The following is a 24,004-nucleotide window of genomic DNA, read 5'->3' as shown; positions in this document are numbered from 1 at the left end:
GTGGTGACACCCCAGACAAGGACTTAATCTATTGTTGGGATGTGTGGGTTCATTTATAATTAGGGAGTAACTATAGACTGGAGGGCTGATGGGCTATTCATCCGGACATTAAAATCACCCGTTATAGTAATATTAATTACCCATTATAATTATATTATCTGCGTGTGTCACTAGATCAGCAACAAACTCTGAGAATTTGCTGATAAAGTCCGAATAGAAACAAGTGGAGCGATAGATAACAGCCAGATGCAGATGTAGTGGTGTAACCATGATATAACATTTTAATATCGTTACATCCCGAAAATATACATTATACAAAAGTCTTAATATATTTAAATATTCATGTGTTTTGTTACATCATGACCAATAGATGATTAAAATTTAGTAGAACATAGCAAAATATAATCAGAAATTGTATTCAAATCTTCTTTGGCCAAACATTTTTAAAGATACAAAAACGACTCAATGTGTTTCTTGTGAACCAGAAAGCAGGTTTTTATTTCCACAGTAAAAGAAAAAAAAAACAACACTTTGGGAAAAGCTTTGTTTTGTCCTTTGATGTTGGACTTCTAAACGCAGTTCAGGAAAATATTCATGTTTCAAATGTGTTATAAAAGCAATAATAAAGAAGGTCATTGTCACAAAGTCCAGGAGGAAGAGAAGCAGCTTGTTGAAATCATGTGACTTATGTTTCATTTGATTAAATTCAAGTTTGAGTGTCCAAACTTTGAAACAACCTAAAAAGTATTTTCATTTCAAGAAAAAAACTTCTTGTATTTTAACATGATTGTTAAAATTTCAACATCCTTACGTTACACTTTTGCCCTTACCCCCCTTGTTTAGTATTTCTTATTTTTAATTTGTAGAAGTCAGGCTGGCTGCGGGCTACAAACGCCCCCTTGGGAGGCACTTTGAACACACCCACTTTATGACGTCACGCAACAGCCTCACATATCCTGGCAGGTAGATAAAAAAATAAACGTCATACCACAACACGACTAACTCTGAAAATAAAACAGAGGAAGTCAAACGTTGAGTGTATGTAGAATTGTTGCTCAAATCAAACGTACGGGTTATGTGCGATGATTAAGATTATGTACATTAGGTTTTGGAGGGTGTCTCAACCGGGACCGGAAAAAGAGGAGAGTCCGGCAGGTGGCGCGCAATCAAGAATTATTAAGAGCCAGGGGATAACTTTATATAACAAAAAACTTTTCAAAAGTCTGCACGTTCGAATTCAGGTGAGAAGTAAAAGTCATATATGGCACGCTGTAAAGCTAAGAAAAAGGTAAGAAATATTACTTCTGCTAGAAAGTGACACTGCACTATTTGTACTTCCTTAGCATGAAAGCTAACGGCGACATCGAGCTGTGTGAAGTTGGCGCCCTTTATAATTGCAAATATTAAAATAACACTAAGATTGTTTTGTGACCTACACATATTCGCTTGTGCTGATACGGTTTTTAAATGATTATAAAATACAGTTATTGAACAATGACGTCATCCACCTCCCCACTGTGTCAAAATCTCCCTAAACATGTCCAACATGTTTAAAGGCCTACTGAAAGCCACTACTAGCGACCACGCAGTCTGATAGTTTATATATCAATGATGAAATATTAATTTTGCAACACATGCCAATACGGCCGGGTTAGTTTACTAAATTGCAATTTTAATTTCCGTGCGATATATCCCTTTGAAAACGTTGCGGTATGATGACGCGTGTGCGTGACGTCACACATTGTAGCGGACATTTTGATCCATCTCCAATCCCAGCTATAAGTCATCTGCATTAATCGCATAATTCCACAGTGTTCTGGACATCTGTGTTGCTGAATCTTTTGCAATTTGTTCAATTAATAATGGAGACGTCAAAGAAGAAAGATGTAGGTGGGAAGCGGTGTATTGCGGGCGCCTTTAGCAACACAAACACAGCCGGTGTTTCCTTGTAACCCTCTTGCCTCCTCCCACCGGCCGCCCCCGACCGTCGGATGCTTACACCGTAGAGAAGAGGATATAAAAAAATCTCAGCCTGGCTGCCTTGCCTCGTCGAGAAACGTGGCTTCCCTCGAAGACACTGGCGGTCACCACACCTATGGCCACACTCCTCCGACTTTCAGGTACGACCATATAATCTCACTAAAACAGTAGTAACACAATAAGCAGATAAGGGATTTTCCAGAATCATCCTAGTAAATGTGTCTAACATCTGAATCGCTCCCACTGCCCTCGTCTTTTTTTTTTCTAGTCCTTCACGCTCACTTTCCTCCGCGAATCTTTCATCCTTGCTCAAATTAATGGGGAAATCGTCGCTTTCTCGGTCCGAATCGCTCTCGCTGTTGGTGGCCATGATTGTAAACAATGTTCAGATGTGAGGAGCTCCACAACCCGTGACGTCACGCGCACATCGTCTGCTACTTCCGGTACAGGCAAAGCTTTTTTATTAGCCACCAAAAGTTGCAAACTTTATTGTCGATGTTCTCTACTGAATCCTTTCAGCAAAAATATGGCAATATCGCGAAATGATGAAGTATGACACATAGAATGGACCTGCTATCCCCGTTTAAATAAGAACATCTCATTTCAGTAGGCCTTTAAGATACTACACTTTTTTGTCAATCTATTATAGTTTTTTATGTAAATAACATTTCATAATTCCTAACCAGCCTTGTCCCAAATGTTTGTGTTGATTTGTGCATTTTTTTGTCCAACTATTGAAGTTTTTATAGTGGTATTACTCATAACCAGCCCTATAACATAAAACTATAACAGCTAGACAAAAACTGTTTGCCCGCACAAACCAATTTGTACTATCTGATTGTGAGTAATTAAAACTGTTGTAACAAACTCTCCATTGTCCCTGTTTAAGATTCGGACTTTTTGACTACATAAACTTGGCTACCACGAGCGGGATGAGGCCCCGGGTTAAATCCTCGACATTTCCACCACACAAGTTTGGATGACATTTTGACAAGGTAAGAACGCTGGTTATGAATCAATAAATAACTATAAAATGCCCACTTAAAAAGAAGAACAGTTTAAAGGCCTACTGAAAGCCACTACTAGCGACCACGCAGTCTGATAGTTTATATATCAATGATGAAATATTAACATTGCAACACATGCCAATACGGCCGCTTTAGTTTACTAAATTGCAATTTTAAATTTCCCGCTAAGTGTCCTGTTGAAAAGGTCGTAGTATGATGACTCGTATGATGACGCGTGTGTTTTACGTCTCGGGTTGTAGCGGACATTATTTTCCATCCCGATCCGAGCTATAAATAGTCTGCTTTTATCGCATAATTAAACAGTATTCTGGACATCTGTGTTGCTGACTCTTTTGCAATTTGTTCAATTAATAATGGAGAAGTCAAAGTAGAAAGATGGAGTCGGAAAGCTTTTAGCCTTTAGCAACACAAACACAGCCGGTGTTTCCTTGTTTAAAATTCCCAAAGATGAAGCTTTACTATGGATCAGAGCGGTCAAGCGAACATGGATCCAGACTACATGTCAACCGGCAGTTTTCGGAGAGAAAATTGGGGTAATAAATCGCCTCTTACCGGAGACATCAGTGGAGCTTGCACCGTCCACTCAGCTGCCGTGACTTCCCTCAGAGACTCTGGCGTCAACACACCCATGGCCACACCCCTCCGACTTCAGGTACTACTTCATCTCACTAAAACACTGGCAACACAATAGGCAGATAAGGGATTTTCCAGAATTATCCTAGTAAATGTGTCTAATAACATCTGAATGGCTCCCACTGCAATCGACTTTTTTCTTTTTTTTTTCTAGTCCTTCAGTCTTTAAATTTCCTCATCCACAAATCTTTCATCCTTGCTCAAATTAATGGGGAAATCGTCGTTTTCTCGGTCCGAATCGCTCTCGCTGCTGGTGGCCATGATTGTAAACAATGTTCAGATGTGAGGAGCTCCACAACCCGTGACGTCACGCGCACATCGTCTGCTACTTCCGGTACAGGCAAGGCTTTTTTATTAGCGACCAAAAGTTGCCAACTTTATCGTGGATGTTCTCTACTAAATCCTTTCAGCAAAAATATGACAATATGGCGAATGATGAAGTATGACACATAGAATGGACTTGCTATCCCCGTTTAAATAAGAAAATTTGATTTCAGTAGGCCCTTAACTTCAAATATAATAGACAAGAAACGTTTTTGCAGCACAGCATAGGACAAGTTTGGAGGAGATTTTGACAAGGTGAGAACTTTGGTTTTCAATACTATAATGTTGACTAAATAAATCATTACAAAATGTTATCATAAAAAGTAGAACAGTTAAACAGAAATCTTTGCAGTACAAAACCAGCACAAACGTTTTCGTAAGAGTTTAACCAAATTAGTGGTTTGAGTGGGTGGTTGGTTATGGATAAAAAATCGTTATAAAACCAAAATTATAGTAGTTACACAAAAAACTGCAGCACAAACAAATGGAACAAGATTGGGGAGATTTTGACGTGGTGGTGTTGGGGTGGGGGCTTGTTATGAACAATAACATCAAAACTATAAAACGTTAACGTTAACAATTTAGTATAATTTCAGCACAAACGTTTGGCACAAGTTAGGGAAGATTTGGTCAAGATGGGGGCTGGTTTTGAATAATAATATCTCAATTACATCCATTCATTTTATACCGCTTGTCCCTTTCGGGGTCGCCAGGGGTGCTGGAGCCTATCTCAGCTGCATTCGGGTGGAAGGCGGTGTACACCCTGGACAAGTCACCACCTCATCACAGGGTCAATAACATAACATCCATCCATCCATTTTATAGCGCTTGCCCCTTTTGGGGTCGCAGGTGGTGCTGGAGCCTATCCCAGCACATAAAAAATATAATAGGCAAAAAACATTTTTGCAGCACAAACGTAGCAAAAACAAATGGGAAACATTTGGGGAGATTTTAATAAGGGTGTGGGGGGGGGGGTTATTATTAATTAAATGTGAATGACAGAAAAAATACTATAGTTAAACAAAACATTTTTAAGCACAATCAAATGGGACACCTTTGGTTTTGACAAAGTTGGGGGTCCCCGGGCTCGTTATGAATATCAACATTTATAAACACAAAAACTGTTATAGTTGGACAAATAAAATGTTGCAGCGCAAAAGTAGCACAAACGTTTGGGCAGATTTTGACATAAGTGGGAAGGATTGGGGTGGAGCTTGTTATGAATGATAGCATCTCATTAACATTAAAACTATAATAGTTAATTTTTTTGCTGCACAGATGAATGGGACTAAGTTTGGTGAGCTATTGGGGGCTTGTTATGAACAATAACACATAAAAAACATAACTATAAAACGTTAATGCCATAAAAATTGTATGAGTATGACAATTCTTTTTGCAGCACAAACGTTAAGGTCAAGTTGGGGGAGGTTTTGAAAAGGTGGGTGGGAGTTGTGTATGAATAGTAACATAGGAACTATTATAGGTAAATGCAGCACAAACGGGGGCTTCACGGTGGCAGAGGGGTTAGTGCGTCTGCCTCACAATACAAAGGTCCTGCAGTCCTGGGTTCAAATCCAGGCTCGGGATCTTTCTGTGTGGAGTTTGCATGTTCTACCCGTGAATGCGTGGGTTGCCTCCGGGTACTCCGGCTTCCTCCCACCTCCAAAGACATGCACCTGGTGATAGGTTGATTGGCAACACTAAATTGGCCCTAGAGTGTGAATGTTGTCTGTCTATCTGTGTTGGTCCTGTGATGAGGTGGCGACTTGTCCAGGGTGTACCCCGCCTTCTGCCCGATTGTAGCTGAGATAGGCGCCAGCGCCCCCCGCGACCCCGAAAGGGAATAAGCGGTAAAAAATGGATGGATGCAGCACAAACACATTGGTCAAGTTTGTGGAGATTTTGACGATGCCTGGTTATGAATAATAACATCTCAATGACATACAAAATATAATAGACCAAAAACTTATTTCAAAATTGCAATAATAAGGGGCGGCAGGCAACTTCACACAGCTAGCTGCTAGCTGGAATGCTAAACAAGATCGTTGAAACGTTTGACTTCCAAACAATAAATTCTCGACAGAGTTGTATTGTTCAGGCTCAAAGTAACTAAACTGAAAGTAAAATGATTATTATGAATATTATTTCAGCAAGGGCGCTAAAAGAAGTGTTTTGACTGCATGTTGAGAGACTTTAATGCTCAAAAGTAAACACATTTCAATGTGGTTATTGCATTTACTGTTGAAGCCGGTTGTCATTTGGCATTGAAATTCATATTCCATCAGAATATTTAGGAAGAAATGCTTGAAATAACGTCGCTAAAACATTATTTTCAGTGTTTGCTGCCCCAAGTGGCAGGAAAAATTAACGCAACCTTAATTTTTAAAAGTAAGACCAAAAAAAAAAAATGCAACATTTTTGTGTAAACATCCGGCAACACAAGTTAGTAGCAGGGTATTTTGTACAGTCCAACATGGCGGTGGTGACAGAGTGCACGAGTGCTGCCGGCACCAAGGGAGCTGCGGTTCACCGAGAGGGAAACACGACTCCATAAATAGATCTCTCAACGGCAAAAGTGCATGGAAGTAGAAAAATACTTCTGAATGTATTATTTACCTATTTAAAACGAGTTATTAGCAATATTTTGTGATTGAAAAGTGGAGTGAGAGCAGAATTATGGGGAGTGATTTTCCAGGAAGTAGTCTGATCCTCTCCTTTCTCTTTTGTGTAGAAGAAGCATTAGGTGAGTACATTTGACAAAAAATATATATAAAGTAGGTGAATATATGATGATATAGATATATAATACAGAGTGCAGGGTGAACTGTCTTCTTCTGTGGTGATGTTTCTGCAGCGAAAACATCAAGTAAAATAAAAATACTACAAGTCAATCCCACAACGTTGCTCAGAAAATTGTGTTGTTGGTTGTTTTTTTTTGGTTAGTTCCTTTTTTTGCATTTTATCCCCAAAATACTTTTGTTAAAAAAAGTGGCTGTGGTCAAGATGTTGAGAAAAATATAGACTCTCTCCATGTGGTCTCATCCAGTGGAACGCTGGACCTCTTGGCATCTTCTGTGGGGGGGGGGGGGTTCCTTCGCAGCTGTGGGGCGAGCAGGACACGCCTCCTCCCGGCAGTGTGGCGTCTAGAAGCCGTCTATATGACAGTAGGCCTCCAGGCTGCAGAAGAGGATGTAGAGGAACCACAGGCTGAAGAAGAAGCCCGAGGTGGCCAGTCTGTGCCCGCGCGGACCCCCCAGCTCCCCCCCAATGTGGGCGCGACGCCGGTACAGCAGCACTGACACGGCCAGGAAGGCGAAGATAGTAAAGAGCGTGACGGAGAAGGCCAAGGAGCCGGCGTGCACCACGAAGGGCTTGCCTTTGCTGTACCAGTAGATGGCGGCCACCGACCACGCCAGGCCGATGCCCAGGAACACATTGACCGCGTTGCTGCCCGTCACGTTTCCGATGGAGGCGTCGGCGTACGTGTCCTGGACCGCCGCCACCTTGCTGGCGAAGGTGTCTGTGGACAGAAGATTGGCAGCCGTTGGAGCAAATCTCAAACACTCAAACAACCATTAAAGGACCTTTGAAGTGTGACGATAACCATAGAGCAGGAATTGTTATAGCACAAACACGCTACTTATATTAAGCCCGAGAGCAGGGCTGCCCAAACTTTTTCCATTGAGGGCCACAAACTGACAAGTCATAGAATGCGGGGGCCATTTTGGTGGTTTTCACCTTCAAAATCGTTACCGTATTTCCTTGAATTGCCGCCGGGTATATAGTATGCGCCTGCCTTGAATTACTGCCGCGTCAAACTCGCTTTGCAAAATAATTAGCGCATGCTTAGCATTACTGCCAGCTCAGGATTAATGCCGGGTCAAACTTGTTTTGCAAAATTTTATTTTTATTAGCGCATGTCTAGAATTTCCACCGGGTCAAACTCGTCACGTCACGAGTGACACTTCACCTGTCATCATTTTCAAAATGGAGGAGGCTGATTTCAATCATTTGAAATCGCATAAAGGGAAGAAGATTAAGAGATATTCAGTAGGATTTAAGGTTCAAGCTATTGAATATGCTGAAAAGAACAGTAAGCAGCTATGTTTTGTTAATATACCGTAGCTGCGTGTGTCAAATATGAGTCATTAAATGACTCCCGCCTCCTGGTGGTAGAGGGCGCTAGTGATCCTTCTTGCGACTACTCGGCTGCAGAAGAAGTGACAACAAGCAGCAAGAGTGAGCAGCGATCCTTTATTTTTTCCTCTCGCTTGCACTTTTAACATGGAGGATTACATATCTAAAATAAAACAGTTTTCTAAACTGGACTTTCAATGGAAGCAGGAGGTAATAAAGGAAGATCTCCATCGAGACAGAGAGACTTTTAAAACTGAAGAAAGATAAGGAAGACTTCTATAAACAAGTTATCGATGCTTTTGATCAGAAGGAGCTGCGCATGGACTTCATTTATAAGTAAAGATAAGACCATAACAACGTTTTATTTATTAACTATGCTTTTCATGATGGTATCCTTACATCACACTCAAATTTTTAAGCGCAGGCCTAAATTTACCGCATGCCTTTGGTAAGTGCCGGAGTGAGAAGAGGTTTTAAAATAATTAGCGCATGCTTGCCTTTACCGCATGCCTTTGGTAAACTCCGGAGTGAGAAGAGGTTTTAAATTAATTAGCGCCCCGGCGGCAATTCAAGGAAATACGCTATTTACATATTTTTTCAAAATTTTGTATGAATGTTGAAGAGCCAAAGCCCAACTGAAATGCTCATAATTAGCGCATGGACCAGATAGCATCAAGAAATAAAAGAATATGAGCTAAAAAAAGCTAGCATGCTACAGTAGTATACTAACATGAGAAATAATAGTATGATTACAGTTAGCATTAGTAAAAATAACTAATATATGACACTGAGGTGTCTACCTCCTGAATTAGCGAAAAAAGCTAACATATTAATGTTATCGTGCTAAAATGCACCTGAAAATGTATTTAAAATGCTAGCATTAAGTACTTGGTAATAGTATGTCGATTACTAAAATATGACTGAGGCCTACGCCGACAAAGCTAGCATACCAACGTTAACATGCTACCAGATATTATTCATCGAGTAAAATATCTGACCCTGTGGTGCAAAAGTTGCAAAAAAGCTAACATGCTAGAGTGTTTTTGGGTTGCTAACAAAAAGATTTGCGAAACAAAAAATATATATAAAGGCCTACTGAAAGCCACTACTAGCGACCACGCAGTCTGATAGTTTATATATCAATGATGAAATATTAACGTTGTTTACAAAATTGCAATTTAAAATTTCCCGCAAGGTGTACCCTGCCTTCCGCCCGATTGTAGCTGAGATAGGCGCCAGCGCCCCCCGCGACCCCGAAAGGGAATAAGTGGTAGAAAATGGATGGATGGATGGTATCCTGTTGAAAACGTCGCGGAATGATGACGCGTGCGCGTGACGTCACAGACTGTCAGGAAATATTAGCGTAGCACCACTCACGCCTAAAAGTCGTCTGCTTTGATCACATAATTACACAGTATTCTGGACATCTGTGTTGCTGAATCTTTTGCAATTTGTTCAATTAATAATGGAGATTATAAGGAACAATGCTGTTCGTGCAGCTGTCTTTAGCACCGAGACACACAGCCGGTGATTCTTTTTTTTTTAACAGAGCGGTCAAGCGAACATGTTTCTCTACGTCAACCAACATGTTTTTGGATGGGAAAATTGTGATATATATCTTATCGGAGACATCATTGGATTATTCGTCGTCCTGCAGTAGCTGTTTAAAAGGCAGCTGTGAGCTTGGCTCCTCAGCTTCTCTATGAGACACTGGCGTGTTCACCGCAGCCATCCGACCTTGAGGTATGTCTTTACAATCTCATTAAAACACTATTAAAACAATAAGCAGATAAGGGATCTTCCAGAATTATCCTACTAAATGTGTCTAATTACATCTGAAATGCTCACACTGCCGCTGCCCGGAGCCGTTGCTTTTTATTTTATTTTATAAATTTTTTTGTTCTAGTTCTTCGCTATCAAAATCATCATCCACGAATCTTTCATCCTCGCTCAAATTAATGGGGAAATTATCGTTTTCTCGGTCCAAATAACTCTGGCTGCTGGTGGCCATGATTGTAAACAATGTTCAGATGTGAGGAGCTCCACAACCCGTGACATCACGCGCACATCGTCTGCTACTTCCGGTACAGGCAAGGCTTTTTTATTAGCCACCAAAAGTTGCCAACTTTATCGTGGATGTTCTCTACTAAATCCTTTCAGCAAAAATATGGCAATATCGGGAAATGATGAAGTATGACACATAGAATGGACCTGCTATCCCCGTTTAAATAAGAACATCTCATTTCAGTAGGCCTTTGAAATAAAAAAAAGTTTTGTTTGCAATGCAACTTCAATCTTGAAGTCAACTCTAATCTTCATTGAGCAACATTTCAGAAGCATTTCCGTTGGTCAGTCTTGGATGATGACGTGTCCATATATGGGCGTGGCTGTTACTATCTCTGCCTACCATGAATTGATTAACGTGGACCCCGACTTCAACAAGTTGAAAAACTTATTGGGGTGTTACCATTTAGTGGTCAATTGTAGGGAATATGTACTGTACTGTGCAATCTACTAATAAAAGTATCAATCAATCAATCAATCAAAAGCCTTCAACTTTTTTGGAGGGGAGTAAAAGAAGACAAGGGGGAGGTGGGCGACACTGACCAATAAAAAGGCTTCTAACATATTGTTCAGACTAGGTCACGCCCACAAGAGTCGTAAACACAAAGACATTTGTATCAAGGCATTTTAGTTTAAATCCATATTTATTTTGTTACAATCTTTTTGTTTTAGGTATAAATTGTTTTTTGTGTGTTTTAAATTATTTCTTATTTCGTCACAAATCTTTTTGCCTCAAATAAAAATAAAAACACATTTTTCTTTATATTTTTTGGCCATAAATTTGAATATGTTGCTAATCTGAATGGATTGATTTCTACCTCATTTGGAATATTTTTGTTTTAAATTGTCCCATATATATCATCGATACATTGGGAAATTATTTTAGCCCAGTTAAGGACTGCTAGGACCTAAAAATAATTTAATACATAATTGTAACCATTTGAATGCCAATTATGACCTAAATAATAATTTTATTTTTTTTAATCTTGAAAAATGTGCAAAAAAAGGTTATCCAAACAATAACTGCAGTACTTGTTTAGGCCACTAGAGGTCAGCATTACTCCATGAGTACTTCTGCACTTGTCTTAGGAGGTCATTTGAGGGGTTTTTTTACACGCAGTGACGCTGCACGTCCAGCAGATGGCGCTGTGGTAAAATGTGTTCCACCATGGCAACAGTTGGACCACGGACCAGACTAATCTACTGATGTCAAATATAGAAAGATAATGGAAGTCCACCAACGCTCCGGTCTCCTCACCTGGGACGGACGTCCCGAGCGCCACGAAGACCACGGCGGTGACCGAGTCCTTGAGGCCGATGGTGCAGCCGAAGTGAGACGCCAGGTCGCCGATGACGGCCGTCAGCAGGCCGATGATGACGATGGACACCACGAAGCACGCCCAGCCGTTCATGTAGTCTGTGGGCGGCACGCAGGCGAACAGAACCTTCCAGAAGACCGTCAGGAAGTGCATGACGTAGTCGAAGCAGGACGGAAGACGCTCCTCGCCAGCGTCGTCCTCTTCCTCGTCTGGGGGAGGACATGAAGCCTTTACATGTTACTCAACAACTACACCCAATGGATGTCAGAATACAGGATCTTTGACTCATCCTTTTGTAGTAGGCCTTTAAAAATGTCAGCATAGAGGATCTTTGGCTAGCGTTTTTGGAGTAGATCCTCAATAGCAGCAGTGTTGCCGTCACATAGAGGATCTTTGACGAGTGTTTTTGCACTCCGGTTTTAATAATTGCATAAGAAGATCTTCGACTAGCGTATTTGTATTGGAGCTTAAATAACAACACGTCACATAGAGGATCTTTGACTAGAGGTTTTGATGTAGGGCCTTAAAAACAACAGAGCACTCTTTTCACATAGAGGATCTTTTGGTAATGTTTTGGCGGTAGGATTTTAATAACAGCAGAGCGCTCCTGTCATATAGAGGACCTTTGGCTAGTGTTTTTGAAGCAGAGCTATACAAACAGCACAGCACTCCTGTTGTATAGAGGATCTTTGGCTAGCGTTTTTGCGGTAAACGCTGTAAAAACAGAAGAGCACTCCTGTTGTATAAAGGATCTTTGGCTAGGGTTTTTGCAGTAGGGCTTTAAAAGAGCACATTACTCCTGTCATACAGAGGATCTTTGGCTACCATCTTAGAAGCGAGGCTTTATAAACAACACAGCACTCTTGTCGTATAGAGGATCTTTGGCTAGTGTTTTTGCCGTCAGGCTTTGAAAACAGCACTCCTGTCACAACAAGGATCTTTGGCTAGTGTTTTTGCAATAGAGCTTTTAAAACAGCAGAGCGCTCCTGTCATAGAGGATATTTGGCCAATGTTTTTGCAGTAAATGGTTTAAAAACAGCGGAGGGCTCCTGTCTTGTAGAAGATCTTTGGCTAGCATTTTTGAAGCAGGGCTACAGCACAGCACTCCCGTCGTATAGGGGATCTTTGGCTAGCATTTTTGAAGCAGGGCTACAGCACAGCACTCCCGTCGTATAGGGGATCTTTGGCTAGCATTTTTGAAGCGAGGCTTTATAAACAACACAGCACTCTTGTCGTATAGAAGATCTTCGGCTAGTGTTTTTGCCGTCTGGCTTTGAAAACATCTCCGGGTTGGGGAGGAGACCCTGCCCCAAGTGGAGGAGTTCAAGTACCTAGGAGTCTTGTTCACGAGTGAGGGAAGAGTGGATCGTGAGATCGACAGGCGGATCGGTGCGGCGTCTTCAGTAATGCGGATGCTGTAATGATCCGATCAGAAGGAGCTGAGCCGGAATGTAAAGCTCTCAATTTACTGGTCCATCTACGTTCCCATCCTCACCTATGGTCATGAGCTTTGGGTCATGACCGAAAGGACAAGATCACGGGTACAAGCGGCCCAAATGAGTTTCCTCTCCCTTTAGAGATAGGGTGAGAAGCTCTGTCATCCGGGAGGAACTCAAAGTGAAGCCGCTGCTCCTCCACATCGAGAGGAGCCAGATGAGGTGGTTCGGGCATCTGGTCAGGATGCCACCCGAACGCCTCCCTAGGGAGGTGTTTAGGGCACGTCCAGCTGGTAGGAGGCCATGGGGAAGACCCAGGACACATGGGAAGACTATGTCTCCCGGCTGGCCTGGGAACGCCTCGGGATCTCCTGGGAAGAGCTAGACGAAGTGGCTGGGGAGAGGGAAGTCTGGGCTTCCCTGCTTAGGCTGCTGCCCCCGCGACCCGACCTCTGATGAACGAAGAAGAAGGATGGATTGATGGCTTAGAAAACAGCACTCCCGTCACAACAAGGATCTTTGGCTAGTGTTTTTGCCGTCTGGCTTTGAAAACAGCACTTCTGTCACAACAAGGATCTTTGGCTAGTGTTTTTGCAATAGGGCTTTTAAAACAGCAGAGCGCTCCTGTTGTATAGAGAATCTTTGGCCAATGTTTTTGCAGTAAAGGGTTTAAAAACAGCAGGGGGCTTCTGCCATATAAAAGATATTTGGCTAGCATTTTTGAAGCAGGGCTATACAAACAGCACAGCACTCCTGTCATATAGAGGATCTTTGGCTAGTGTTTTCGCCGTCTGGCTTTGAAAACAGCACTCCTGTCACAAGGATCTTTGGCTAGTGTATTTGCAACAGGGCTTTTAAAACAGCAGAGTTTTAAAAGCTCTGATAGAGGATCTTTGGCTAGTGTTTTAGCAATAGGGTTTTGAAACAGCAGAGTGCTCCTGATAGAGGATCTTTGGCTAATGTTTTTGCAATAGGGCTTTGAAAACAGCAGAGCGCTCCTGTCATATAAAGAATCTTTGGTCAATGTTTTTGCAGTAAAGGGTTTAAAAACAGTAGAGTGCTCCTGTTTTGTTGAGGATCTTTGGCTAGCATTTTTGAAGCAGGGTTATATAAACAGCACAGCACTCCTGTCGTATAGAGGATCTTTGGCTATTGTTTTTGCAATAGGGCTTTAAAAGAGCACAGCACTCCTGTCGTATAGAGGATCTTTGACTAGCAACTTTAAAGCAGGGCTTTATAAACAGCACAGCCTTTCTGTCGTAGAGAGCATCTTTAGCTAGTGTGTGTGCAATAGGGCTTTAAAAACAGAGGAGCCCTCCTGTTGTATAGAGGATCTTTGGCTTTGTGTCTTACATTTTCTAGTTTTAATGCCTGATGTGAGACTTTCTGTCCTCTCAGCCAGCTACTGTGCTAAAAAGACGACAAGGCGATGGAAGCTCTCCTCGGCGTGCCGTCAGGACGTCTCCAGGCGTGACAGCGATGGAGCTCCTCAGGTGGAGGAGAATCAGGAGGAAGAAGACTTTATTCCAAGTGTCAGGCCACGAGAGCCGCATGCATTTTTCAAGCCCAGGGTGCCTCATGAAAAAATCAGAGTGCCACTCCATTCAATATTTCATGGCGGGAGTGACAATCGCTGGCCTTCACGCGGCCGCTACACGCCGGCCGCGACGGTGGCGCTGCAGGCCGCAGGAAGCCGAGATAACGGCGGTGTGCGTGACGCCATGGATGACTTTTTCTTCCTCCCTACGAGCGCTCTGCTGTCCGAGAGGATTGTCGCCACAAAGCAGGATTCTTTTTGGAGGCTGAGATGTGAGTCAGCAGCTTTCATGACTAACTGGAAAGAAGATTTCTAATGCAGACCTTCAGCCAATCAGAGGCAAGCACACATGCTTTCATGTAGCAAAGAGATCAGATAAGTATCACAGGACACAATACCACAAAGTACTTGAATGTACTTGCGTGTGACCTCCATTTTTGAACACAAGAGGAATCATCTGTTCCAGGGTCATTCTGTGGCCGTGATGAAAGTGTAATTAGTACAAATGAAGTCACATTTTCAGCTACTGGTAATGTGATTGTTTTCTTTGGCGACACATTTAAACATTATCAATGTTCAAATGTGACTTCAAACATTGTGAGGCATTTATCATGGTCACAGTTTGACACTGGAACAGATCATTTACAGCAGGGGTCACCAAGCTGTTTGAAAGCAAGAGCTGCTTCTTGGGTACTGATTCATGCCAAGGGCTACCAGTTTGATACACACTTAAATAAATTGCCAGAAATAGCCAATTTTACCTTTAACTCTATGTTATTATTAATAATTAATGATGTTTATCTTTGTGGAAACACTGATCATTTTAATGATTTCTCACAATAAATATTCATAGAAAGAGATAAATATATATATATATATATATATACATATATATATATATATAAAAAGGTATTTCTGTCTGTCATTCCGTCAGACATTTTTTTTCCTTCTACGGAATGTTTTTTGTAGAGAATAAATGATGAAAAAAACACTTAATAGAACGGTTTAAAAGAGGAGAAAACACCAAAAAAAAGAAAATTAAATTTTGAAACATAGTTTATCTTCAATTTCGACTCTTTAAAATTCCAAATTCAACTGAAAAAAAGAAGGGAAAAAATAGCTAATTCGAATCTTTTTGAAAAAAATAAAAAAAATGATTTATGGAACATCATTAGTAATTTTTTCAGATTAAAATTATTTTTTAGAATTTTGATGACATGTTTTAAATAGGTTAAAATCCAATCTGCACTTTGTTAGAATATATAACAAATTGGACCAAGCTATATTTCTAACAAAGACAAATCATTATTTCTTCTAGATTTTCCAGAACAAAAATTTTAAAAGAAATTCAAAAGACTTTGAAATAAGATTTAAATTTGATTCTACAGATTTTCTAAATTTGCCAGAATAATTTTTTATTTATTTTAATCATAAGTTTGAAGAAATATTTCCCAAATATTCTTCGTCGAAAAAACAAGCTGAAATGAAGAATTAAATTAAAATGTATTTATTATTCTTTACAATAAAAAAAATAAATTTACTTGAACATTGATTTAAATTGTCAGGAAAGAAGAGGAAGTAATTTAAAAGGTATATGTGTTTAAAATTCCTAAAATGATTTTTAAGGTTGTATATTTTCTCTTAAATTGTCTTTCTGAAAGTTATAAGAAGCAAAGTAAAAAAAATTAATGAATTTATTTAAACAAGTGAAGACCAAGTCTTTAAAATATTTTCTTGGATTTTAAAAATTCTATTTGAGTTTTGTCTCTCTTAGAATTAAAAATGTCCAGCAAAGTGAGACCAGCTTGCTAGTAAATAAATACAATTTAAAAACTAGAGGCAGCTCACTGGTAAGTGCTGCTATTTGAGCTATTTTTAGAACAGGCCAGCGGGCGACTCATCTGGTCCTTACGGGCGACCTGGTGCCCGCGGGCCCCGCGTTGGTGACCCCTGGTCTACAGTATATTTGCAAAATTCTGTATGAGGGAAATTTTACATTTGAACAATTTCTACAAAGGTTGGGTGAGGTCTAACTGAACTATGATCTAGCATGTACCTCACTTACCTTCTAGAAGTTGCATGATATACAAACCCCGTTTCCATATGAGTTGGGAAATTGTGTTAGATGTAAATATAAACAGAATACAATGATTTGCAAATCCTTTTCAAGCCATATTCAGTTGAATATGCTACAAAGACAACATATTTCATGTTCAAACTCATAAACTTTAGTTTTTTTTTGCAAATGTTAGAATTTCATGGCTGCAACACGTGCCAAAGTAGTTGGGAAAGGGCATGTTCACCACTGTGTTACATCACCTTTTCTTTTAACAACACTCAATAAACGTTTGGGAACTGAGGAAACTAATTGTTGAAGCTTTGAAAGTGGAATTCTTTCCCATTCTTGTTTTATGTAGAGCTTCAGTCCTTCAACAGTCCGGGGTCTCCGCTGTCGTATTTTACGCTTCATAATGCGCCACACATTTTCCATGGGAGACAGGTCTGGACTGCAGGCGGGCCAGGAAAGTACCCGCACTCTTTTTTTACAAAGCCACGCTGATGTAACACGTGCTGAATGTGGCTTGGCATTGTCTTGCTGAAATAAGCAGGGGCGTCCATGAAAAAGACGGCGCTTCAATGGCAGCATATGTTGTTCCAAAAGCTGTATGTACCTCTCAGCATTAATGGTGCCTTCACAGATGTGTAAGTTACCCATGCCTTGGGCACTAATGCACCCCCATACCATCACACATGCTGGCTTTTACACTTTGCGTCGATAACAGTCTGGATGGTTTGCTTCCCCCTTTGGTCCGGATGACACGATGTCGAATATTTACAAAAACAATTTAAAATGTGGACTTATCAGACCACAGAACACATTTCCACTTTGCATCAGTCCATCTTAGATGATCTCGGGACCAGAGAAGCCGGCGGCATTTCTGGATGTTGTTGATAAATGGCTTTTGCTTTGCATAGTAGAGTTTTAAATCCTACTGAATAGCTCTTAATCTTCTTCCCTTTATGCGATTTTAAATTACTGGTATTGAAATCAGCCTCCTCCATTTCGAAAATGATGACAGGGGAAGTGTCACTCGTGACGTCACGAGTTTGACCCGGCGGTAAAACTAAGCATGCGCTAATTATTTTGGGAAGCCAGTTTGATCCGGCAGTAATTCAAGGCAGGTGCATTCTATATACCCGGCGGCAATTCGAGGAAATACGGTATGTTGTCTTTGTAGCATATTCAACTGAATATGGCTTGAAAAGGATTTGCAAATCATTGTATTCTGTTTATATTTACATCTAACACCATTTCCCAACTCTTATGGAAACAGGGTTTGTACATTCCTATAAGTATCATTACTTCATGCAGCTCTGCTGTATCGTTCAGTATCTTAAAGTAGCCTCCTATCTTCCCAACATACACCTCCTTTTGGACTGACTTTGAAACCAGGTTGTCAAATGTGTAAACTGAGACAACGTTGATGTCTAACGTTGTTGTTGTTGTTGTTGTTGTTTGGGAAATGAGCACATTTGGATGTTCCAATGAAGGTCACAAGCGTCCAAAAGCATGTTGTTCCAACCTTAGCTTGGACTTGCTCAAGGTCAGGACCTCATTCACAAGTTGTCAACCTTCTTCTTTTAATGTCTTCTTCCTGCTGGCCAAAAGTATATTATTGTGTCTTAAATACCCTCCAGTATCTTCCAGTATCTTCCTGTATCTTCCTGTATCTTCCAGTATGTTGCAGTATCTGAAGTAGTATGTTGCAGTGTGGTGTAGTACCTGCACTGACGGTGATGGCCTCCAAGAACTGTTCCCTCCAAGAGTTGGTCCCCACCACCAGAGCCAGGTTGGTCTTCTTGATCAGTTTGTCCACTGTGCTCTGTGGCAGCAACACAACAACACACTGATGCAATACAACAATGCTATGATACCGCGATAACACAATGATGTGACAAAACAATAAAACCACGGAACAATTCCACAGTAACACAATAGAACCACAACAGTATGGTAACACAATAATAACACAAGCACATGGTAACACAATAACGCAATAACAACACGATAGTATGGTAACACAATAATAACACAAACACATGGAAACATAATAACGTCATAACAACACAATAGTATGGTAACACAATAACGCATTAATAACACAAACCCATGGTAAGACAGTAACGCAATACCATTATAATGCAATAACACAATACCATGATAATGCAATAATAACAATATGGTAACAAATAAGACAATAATGATCCAAACACATGGTAACACAATAACACCACAACACCATAACGCAATAAAAACACAATAACGCAATAAAAACACGATAACGCAATAAAAACGCAATACTATGGTAACACAATAATAACACAGACACATTGTAACACAATAACACAAACACATGTTAACACAATAACGCAAATTACAACACAATATCAATCAATGTTTACTTATATAGCCCTAAATCACTAGTGTCTCAAAGGGCTGCACAAACCACCACGACATCCTCGGTAGGCCCACATAAGGGCAAGGAAAACTCACACCCAGTGGGACATCGGTGACAATGACTATGAGAACATGATACTGTGAAAGATCAATCCATAATGGATCCAACACAGTCGCGAGAGTCCAGTAACACAGTAAAACAAACACATGTTAACACAATAATGGAATAACAACACAATAGTATGGTAACACAATAATAACGCAAACACATTTTAACACAATAACACTATAGTATGGAAACACAATAACGCAATAACAAAAACACATGGTAACATAGTAACACAACAACACAATAATATGGTAAGACAATAATAACACAAACACATTGTAACACAATAACGCCATAACACAATAAAAACACAATACTATGGTAACACAATAACGCAATGATAACACAATAGTAAGGTAACGCAATAACAACATGATAATGCAATAAAAACAATGCTATGGTAACAATAATAACAAAATAGTATGGTAACACAATAACGCAATAACATGATATTGCAATAAAGACAATGCTATGGTAACACAGTAGTATGGTAACACAATAATAACACAAACACATGGTAACACAATAACGTAATAGCAACACGATAATGCAATAAAAACGCAATACTATGGTAACACAATAATAAAACAAACACATGGTAACACAATAAAAACACAATAATATGGTAACATAATAAAACAAACACATGGTAACACAATAACACAATAGTATGGTAACACAATTATAAAACACACTAATGGTAACACAATAGCGCAATAACAACACAATAGTATGGTAACACAATAACGCAATAACATAAACCCATGGTAACACAATAACGCAATACCATGATAATGCAATAACACAATACCATAACGCAATAATAACAATACATTGATTACACAATAACGCAATAATAACACAATACCATGATAACTGGATACCATGATAACACAATATCATGATACCAAGACGATGTGACAACAGCACAATAGCATGATGATACCATAACATAATCACACTAAACCTTGATAACACAATACCAGTATAATACCTTACTATGATTACGCGATACCATCATACCACAATACCAATATAACACAATACAATTATAACATAACACAATACCGTAATAACAGTGTACCATAACAATGCCATGATAACACAATACCACAATAACTACATTACACAATACCATACCATGATAACACGACACCACCACCACACAAAACTACGATAACATATCATTATAACACAATACCTTAGTAAAACGATACCACAAACACCATACTACCATTACACAATGCCATACCATGATAACACGATACCGCCACTACACAAAATTACGATGACATATCATTATAACACGATACCATGATAACATGATACCACGATAACAAGATGCCTGGATCCCATAATAACACAGTACCGTGTTAGGTAACACAATAACATGGTATCACGATATCATTACAACACAATACCATAGTAAGACAATACCATGATGCCACGATACCATAATAATACATTTGTTTATTAGGACAGTTCCACAATGACATCACATGATGTTGTAATAATAAGATGTTGTCATGACAACAGAGCAAGATGGTAGCATAACAACAATAAACAACACAATGCCAGATGACCACCTTCCTCTTCCTCTTCCTCACCTTAAACTCGTAGGACTCTTCAATGATGACCTCCATCTTGGAATGCTCGCCCAACACCGGCTTCCCCATCTCGGCGATGCGCCTCGCTTCCTCCTCGCTCGACGTCAACTTCCTGTCGGGAACATCTGAGCAGGCGGAGAAAGAAAAGCAAAGTGTCAATCAACAGTCAGGACCTATGTCCATCATCATCATCATCATCTTTGTCTAAAGTAGGTTCCTGCAAATGTACACATTTCACATGTCCATCCAAATCATCTGAAGAAGAAGTGTGGTGTTGATGTGGACTTAGACAAGTGTGGTGTTGATGTGGACTTACACAAGTGTGGTGTTGATGTGGACTTAGACAAGTGTGGTGTTGATGTGGACTTAGACCAAGCGTGGTGTTGATGTGGACTTAGACAAGTGTGGTGTTGATGTGGACTTAGACAAGTGTGGTGTTGATGTGGACTTAGACAAGTGTGGTGTTGATGTGGACTTAGACAAGTGTGGTGTTGATGTGGACTTAGACCAAGTGTGGTGTTGATGTGGACTTAGACCAAGTGTGGTGTTGATGTGGACTTAGACAAGTGTGGTGTTGATGTGGACTTAGACAAGTGTGGTGTTGATGTGGACTTAGACCAAGTGTGGTGTTGATGTGGACTTAGACAAGTGTGGTGTTGATGTGGACTTAGACAAGTGTGGTGTTGATGTGGACTTAGACCAAGTGTGGTGTTGATGTGGACTTAGACAAGTGTGGTGTTGATGTGGACTTAGACCAAGTGTGGTGTTGATGTGGACTTAGACCAAGTGTGGTGTTGATGTGGACTTAGACCAAGCGTGGTGTTGATGTGGACTTAGACCAAGCGTGGTGTTGATGTGGACTTAGACAAGTGTGGTGTTGATGTGGACTTAGACCAAGTGTGGTGTTGATGTGGACTTAGACCAAACGTGGTGTTGATGTGGACTTAGACCAAGTGTGGTGTTCAATCAATCAATTAATGTTTACTTATATCACCCTAAATCACTAGTGTCTCAAAGGGCTGCACAAACCACTACGACATCCTCGGTAGGCCCACATAAGGGCAAGGAAAACTCACACCCAGTGGGACGTCGGTGATGTGGACTTAGACCAAGTGTGGTGTTGATGTGGACTTAGACCAAGTGTGGTGTTGATGTGGACTTAGACCAAGTGTGGTGTTGATGTGGACTTAGACCAAGTGTGGTGTTGATGTGGACTTAGACCAAGTGTGGTGTTGATGTGGACTTAGACAAGTGTGGTGTTGATGTGGACTTAGACAAGTGAATAGTGACATTATCTCCAGCTGAGTAGCAGCAACAATTTGTCATCTTTAACAAAAGTGTTGGCCAAAATTCTACAAATATTTTACAAACACTGAGATTAAACATGACTTACCTCCATTTTAAACACTCGGATAAAGTAAAGCATTCTCGTAAAGGAAGTATTTTTCCATTATTTGAACGTTAGAATACATCAAATTATAAAGTATGTGTTTTATTTATGCTAACTGTTCCCCTGGTAGCATGTTAACGCTAGCATGCTACTATAAGCATGTTAACAGTTAGTGTAGTGGCTAATTTCTGTCCTGAATCTGTTTTGAGTAACTTCCACTTCGATAAATTGGGAAGGACACGACATGAGAGGTCAAGTCACCCTGAACATTGGACAGTTACATAAGTTGTTATGATACAAATCAGGTCATCATGGAGCGTATAAATAAGAAGGGAAGACCAAGCCTGTTGTGCGCTCTTTCTTAATTCCTTCATGAGGGTTCACCATCTTTCGTCTCCGGAGACACTGTCTGTTTTCATATTGATTCAATCCAACTTTGTACTATCTGATTATGAGTAATTAAAACTGTTGTAACAAACTCTCTGTTGTCCCTGTTTAAGATTCAGACTTTATGACCACATAAAATTGGCGTCACAAACAGGATGAGGCCCCGGGTCAGTACCAAAGGTAAGTAATTTTGCGTAAATGTGTAAAAAACTGTATGTTTGGAGATGGTCAGGACTGATGAGACTAAATACTGAACCTATTTTCTCATCAAAAATGGGTTTAGTAAAGCTCTCCCAAAAACGACCTGTATTTAGCCACTACATTAGCATGTGTTAAGTACCGAATTACATGACTCTGACGTGTTCCGCTGCAAACTTGTCTAAAAAAGGTAACATACTATCGTTAACGCACTCGCAGTTAGCATGTGTCAAGAACCAAGTTGAAAGTTAGAATACATCAAATTAAAGTATGTTTTATTGATTCTAACTAGCTGTCCCCTGTTACTATGTTAGTGCTAGCATGCTACTATAAGCATGTCAACAGTTAGCATGTGTCAAGTACTAAATTATATGACTGATGTGTTCAGCTGCAAACTTGTCTAAAAAAGATAGCATACTATCGTTAGCGCACTCGCAGTTAGTATTTGTCAAGAACCAAGTTGAAAGTTAGATTACATCAAATTAAATTATATGCTAGCTGTTCCTCTGTTAGTGCTAGCATGCTACTATAAGCATGTTACCAGTTAGCATGTGTCAAGTACCGAATTATATGACTGACGTGTTCGGCTGCAAACTTGTCTAAAAACGGTACCATACTAATGTTAGCGCACTCGCAGTTAGCATGTGTCAAGAACCAAGTTGAAAGTTAGAATACATCAAATTAAATTAGATGCTAGCTGTAGCCCAGTTAGCATGTTAATGCTAGCATTAGTGAATTGATGAATGTGGACCCCGACTTAAACAAGTTGAAAAACTTATTGGGGTTTTTCCCGTTTAGTGGTCAATCGTACGGAATATGTACTGTACTGTGCAATCTACTAATAAAAGTCTTAATCAAACAATCAAAACAGATTGTATCAAGCACCGAATTATATGACTATCAAATGTTCGGCTGCAAACTTGTCTAAAAAAGGTAGCATGCTAATGTTATAATGCTAACTTTTTCGCAGTTACTGTTAGCACACTAATATTAGCATGCTCACAGTTAGCACATGTCAAAATCAAAGTTGAAAGCTAGGTTACATCAAATTAAATTGTGTTTCATAGATGCCCGGTTAGCATGCTAACATTAGCATGTGAACAGTTTGTGTCAAGCACCAAATTCTATGACTATCAAGTGTTCGGCTGCAAAGTTGTCTAAAAAAAGTTAGCATGCTAATGTTAGCATGCTAACTTTTTCCACAGTTACAGTTAGCACGTTATAGGTAGCATACTAATGTTAGCATGCTCACAGTTAGCATGTGTCAAAAACAAATTTGAAAGTTGGATTACATCAAATTAAATTGTGTTCCTTAGATGCTAGCCGTTGCCCGGTTAGCATGCTAACATTAGCATGTGAACTGTTTGTGTCAAACACCAAATTATATGACAATCAA

General features: G+C 40.1%; 1 protein-coding gene and 1 long non-coding RNA gene across 4 annotated transcripts in view; one reads left to right on the top strand and one right to left on the bottom strand.

The window, feature by feature from the left end:
* The first annotated feature begins 984 nt into the window (after nt 1–984).
* LOC133548933 (uncharacterized) lies at nt 985–12,872 on the top strand. Its single transcript, XR_009806002.1, has 3 exons — nt 985–1,288; nt 2,870–2,975; nt 11,287–12,872. It is a non-coding gene; the product is annotated as an uncharacterized LOC133548933 (long non-coding RNA).
* The window catches only part of slc8a3 (solute carrier family 8 member 3), a 93,637-nt gene continuing 73,782 nt past the window's right edge, over nt 4,150–24,004 (bottom strand). For 2 of the 3 annotated variants that reach the window (XM_061893894.1, XM_061893891.1), the window contains exons 5-8: nt 20,634–20,758; nt 18,243–18,342; nt 11,425–11,694; nt 4,150–7,485 (exon numbers count right to left, since the gene is read on the bottom strand). In XM_061893894.1, coding sequence (XP_061749878.1) covers nt 7,109–7,485; nt 11,425–11,694; nt 18,243–18,342; nt 20,634–20,758 — 872 coding nt within the window. In that variant the 3' untranslated portion in view covers nt 4,150–7,108. The remainder of the gene's footprint in view (nt 7,486–11,424; nt 11,695–18,242; nt 18,343–20,633; nt 20,759–24,004) is intronic. The other variant, XM_061893893.1, reaches the window with a different exon arrangement.

This window comes from Nerophis ophidion, linkage group LG03 (assembly GCF_033978795.1).
Source record: "Nerophis ophidion isolate RoL-2023_Sa linkage group LG03, RoL_Noph_v1.0, whole genome shotgun sequence".
Lineage (NCBI taxonomy): Eukaryota > Metazoa > Chordata > Actinopteri > Syngnathiformes > Syngnathidae > Nerophis > Nerophis ophidion.
Note: the sequence above shows the minus strand (reverse complement) of the source record. Positions and strands in the feature narration are given on the sequence as shown.